Genomic DNA, 4,450 nt, shown 5'->3' on the forward strand with positions numbered 1-4,450 from the left:
AGCAGGAAGAGCAGCAAACACCTCTGGATCCACCTAGTGGGAAAGAGAAGGTCCAAGTTAAGCCTGTGCAATTCTAGATAGCAGCCAGTGTTGTTTTTTTTGTTCGTTTGTTTTTTATAAAGTTGATTTTGTTTTCAAATTATGCTTTTCTACATGTAGGAATTTTTTAAAATGTTGCTATAGGGAATGTGCACTCGCTGGAGAAACATACAGGGAGAAAGCACTGGGATGGCCACGTTGCAATCCCTTCTCCGTTTTCCTCTCAGGACTTTGGGCGTGCACACTACACAGTCAGCCATGGATCCAGCTATGTTACCCACCACTCTACCAGCTGGCTCTATGTGAATTATTAATAGGTCCTCTCAGAGCTCATCAAATCTTCAAAATGTTTAGAATTCACATGAACTAAATTTATAGAAAATGCCACCACAGCGAAACCACTAAGAAGATAAGTGCCATTGTTTCTGGTGTAGGGCTAGACATCTCTATCTTTTTCTCAGATGTCTGTTCCTTTCTTCTGGGCAGCAGCTTTAAGCACCCATACACCACTCCCTCCCTCCCTCTCCCCTGTCCAGAGACAGGCTGCTGCCAGTCTCCCCTCCTCTCTCCCTCAGCAGACACGGTATAAGCTCCTGGGCATAGGAAAAGGGGTAACAAGCGATGCCCTGGGCTGGAGCAGGATGGGTGAGAATACTGGAACTATGCGAGAAGTTTCTAAATGTAACTTACCTGTGAAAAAGCTGGAAGGGCTATTACATTTATTCCTGTGTCACTATTAGATTCTTGAGGTTCTGGTATTTGCAGTAAAACAGTTCCAACCGGTTGTGGCAAAATTCCTGTATTAGAGCCATTCACCGGTTCTTTCTTTCTGTCCCCATGTGGCTCTCCTTGCTGAACAGCATAAACTTGCTCTATTTGTTCCCGGAGATCAGATGGAAGTGCTTCTAAAACTGACTGGTCAAGCTATAAAACACCAAACACACCATTGGAAATTCAAGCATGCTTAGAGATGAGGTTTTTGAGGAGTGAATTAAGTAATTTTGATTTGAACATCTTAGATACATATTCACTATCTAAGTGCAAATGACCAGGCAAGCACATTTTTGGAATGTCCTGGTCTACTGTCACTTAAGCCTAAAGTTAATGCATGAAGCCTGGAGATGACAAGTGTATACAACCAGCCCTACCACATGACCAGGTAAGTTCACAGATGTTCCCCACTAGGAGCTGCAGATGGACAGGGAGAGCCTTTGCAAGCTAAATCTGCAGACCCCCTCCGACGGGAAGGGGTGCATGCATAAGACCTATGTTAAAGGTCTGGAATAGCAAATAGTGCCAAGTTGGAAGTTCACCTTTCAGATGAGAGACTGCCCAAATGTACAAATAATTCTAGTCTGGGAGCAGCAGGCTGGAAGAAAGTGTTTCTAGAAGGAAGAATTCTTCCAGCCTTCAGACTAGAATCCCTAGCTTGGCCACATTTTCCCTCCCTGTCAACGTGCGGCTAGCCCTTTAGAAGCATGCAATTACACACTGGGCGGCCATTCTCATCTAGTTAGAAGCAACTTTTCAGGCACCTGCCATCAGCAATAAGGCAGTGCAATTGTTAGTAGGTGCCCCCTTCCATATTCCTGCAGCAGGGGAATAGATGGGGCCACGGTAAGCTTTTCCCAGTATAGCTTAAAGTGCTACCTTATAAGGAGCAAAGGATGCCAACATGTATCACATTTAAACAATGAATTTTGATAGGTTATGTTATGAAAATAATTCCTCTATAGAGAAGACCATCTGCAAATGCTGCAAAAACACTTCAACATTAAGGCCTCTACTTTACTACTGATCCTCAAAGCTGCTCTGGTGAATAGAGTGATTACCACTGTCATAGACCGTATCAGTTCACAGGGCAGTTGCCTTTCAGTCAGGCTTGACAACTTGCAAGAGTTGCAAATCTTTGTAAAACCACATCTTTTAGCTAACCGAATTACTGCTTATTTAGAATTCAGCAACATCATGATCCACCCTGCCAAGTGGTCTACTTTTCCCTTTCTTGGATATACTGGTTAAATTAAAAATGTCATTTTCTTTTGTCAGGTCACTCTATTACTTATATTTAGCAGAACAAAAACATACCTGGGAAGGGGATGGAACCTCTATACTCAGGTTCAGTCTTGACTGCACAGTGATGGGAGAATGCAGACCATTCCATTTCCCTGAACATTCAGCTTTGCCAGTATCAACACTGATACTAGCTGGCTGATGTCCAGACAAAGATGGCAAGAAAGTGCAAGTTTTAGAGGCAGATGATATTTCCAGATCCACAGCAGCCAGAAATACTGCAAGTATAAAAAAAATAATAAGTTACTTAGATCTGAGCAAGAAAAGCTTTAATCTCTGACTTCCCTCTGTCTACTACAAATAAAACAACTTCACTGATTCATCATGATTAAGAATATAAATCTGTTTCCTAGGACCAGCAGATGGCATATTGGTTATGTCGCTGGACTCCCATGTAGTCAACCACAGTTCAAGTTCTGGATCTAGTGGCTTAAAATTCATGTGTATGTGTGCATGCCCAAGATTTTAAGAGGAGAATGTAGAAGGTACTGTGGACAAGCAACACCAAAAACCTTCCACCAACCTTCCTTGTGCTCCTCTTCTGTGGATTTCTTTGCTTTCTGAACTTGGAAAAGCTCACGCACAGTGTGCGATCCACCAGGCAAGTGATCTGACTGAGCTGCTGGGCGACTGAGCCATGTGGATGAGTTTGCGTGAGCTGGAACCAACTGATTGACTTGAATCCCAACCTAGAACCAAAATAAAGAGTGTATCTTAAGGAGAAATAAAGTCAAAATATAAATTCGACTAAGCAAAATTCTCAGCTTATCTTTATCTTCTATAGTAGATCCTTTTTCTAGATAAAGGTTGGTTAAATGAAATTACTCAAACAGCCTTCTATATGATTTATTACAAAAACTACTTCTAGGCTAGCTAGTGAAAAGTCATTCATCTCCATCTTCAAAGTATCCAATTTACTTCTCTGGACTCCCATGTAGTTGATTGTAGCTTAAAACTCAAACCGGGTGCGTATGTGTGCATGTCCAAAATCCCAAGAGGAGAATGGAGAAGGGACTACTGTGGTGTGGCCATCCCCCCATGAGGGGTGATTTCTCACTTTCTGCCTGTCTCTCCAGTGAGCACAAGCTCCCTACAGCAAAAATCTCTCTTAAAAAAAAAAAAAAAAAAGTATCCAATTCTAAGCAAAAAATATTAAACTATATTTAAAATCAGAAAAATCCAAATAAGTTGAATACTATTTTCCACTGATGTTGTAAGCCTAAGGTTTTGAAGTAGAACTTTACAATGCTTATAAACAGGAGACATCTACTAGTCCACTTCACTTATCACTTTTTTTTTTTGGAGAGATTTTCACTGTAGGGCACAGGCGCTCGCCAGACAGACAGAGAGAGACATTAGAGACAGAAAGTGAGAAATCACCCCCCAGGGGGGATGGTCACGCCACAATCCCTTCTCCTCCATTCTCCTCTCGGGATTTTGGGCACGCACGCACATGCACCCGGCGTGGGTTTTTTAAGGCACCAGGTCTGGGACGCAAACGGCGGTCAACTATGTGGGAGTCCAGCGACATAGCCATTACACTAACTGCTGGTTCCCATCATTCTTTTTTAAAATAATTATTTATTTCATTTTATTTAATTTTTTAAAAGAATTTGACTAGAGAGAGAGAGTGAGAAAGTAACCCACCAAGTTGGGATTCCAACTGCCGTTGGCCATGTGGGAATCTAGCACTTAACCACCATGCCACCTGCTGCCCCCATCATTCTCTTTTTAATGAAATATTTTTCAAATTAAAAAAATGGGGATGGGATGAACAGTAGATCACTGTTAACCATCCCCACTATTAATTATGTAACTTTAGGGAGCAGTTTCAATTAAGGCTGGCTTAGTTACTTTACAGGTTTTCAACAAAACTTGCACCAAACCAAAGACTACCCTTTATTCGTTTGCACACACACACACACACTTACAAACGGGTTAATTTTCAGTTAAGAACTCATATTTTCACACTCTGATGCTTTCTTCCTCATCTGTTCAAAAGACATCTTCATTCACTTAATGGCTTCCCTCCCTTCTAATCATCATACTTCAGATATCAGAATAAATTTCTGATTAAAAAGGACCTTAAGGGGGAACCAGCAGTTAGCGTAATGGCTATGTCGCTGGACTCCCATGTAGTTGACCGCGGTTCGCGTCCTGGACCTGGTGGCTTAAAACTCATGCCAGGCGTGTGTGCGTGCGTGCCCAAGATCCCAAGAGGAGAACGGAGAAGAGATTGCAGCGTGGCCATCCCTGATTTCTCGCTTTCTGTCTGTCTCTGTCTAGCGAGCACACGTGACTTATGGCAAAAACCTCTCAAAAAAAAAAAAAAAAAAGA

The 4,450-nt window shown here is 42.1% G+C and overlaps 1 protein-coding gene across 1 annotated transcript in view; it reads right to left on the reverse strand.

Annotated features, from left to right (window-relative positions):
- REV1 (REV1 DNA directed polymerase) overlaps nt 1-4,450 on the reverse strand; it is a gene marked incomplete in the record, with an annotated part of 83,412 nt that overhangs the window by 3,949 nt on the left and 75,013 nt on the right. The window contains 4 exon segments of the mRNA XM_027767550.1: nt 1-33; nt 730-963; nt 2,128-2,330; nt 2,636-2,801. Coding sequence (XP_027623351.1) covers nt 1-33; nt 730-963; nt 2,128-2,330; nt 2,636-2,801 — 636 coding nt within the window.

This window comes from Tupaia chinensis, unplaced genomic scaffold, assembly GCF_000334495.1.
Source record: "Tupaia chinensis unplaced genomic scaffold, TupChi_1.0 Scaffold144276_1, whole genome shotgun sequence".
NCBI classification, from domain to species: domain Eukaryota; kingdom Metazoa; phylum Chordata; class Mammalia; order Scandentia; family Tupaiidae; genus Tupaia; species Tupaia belangeri.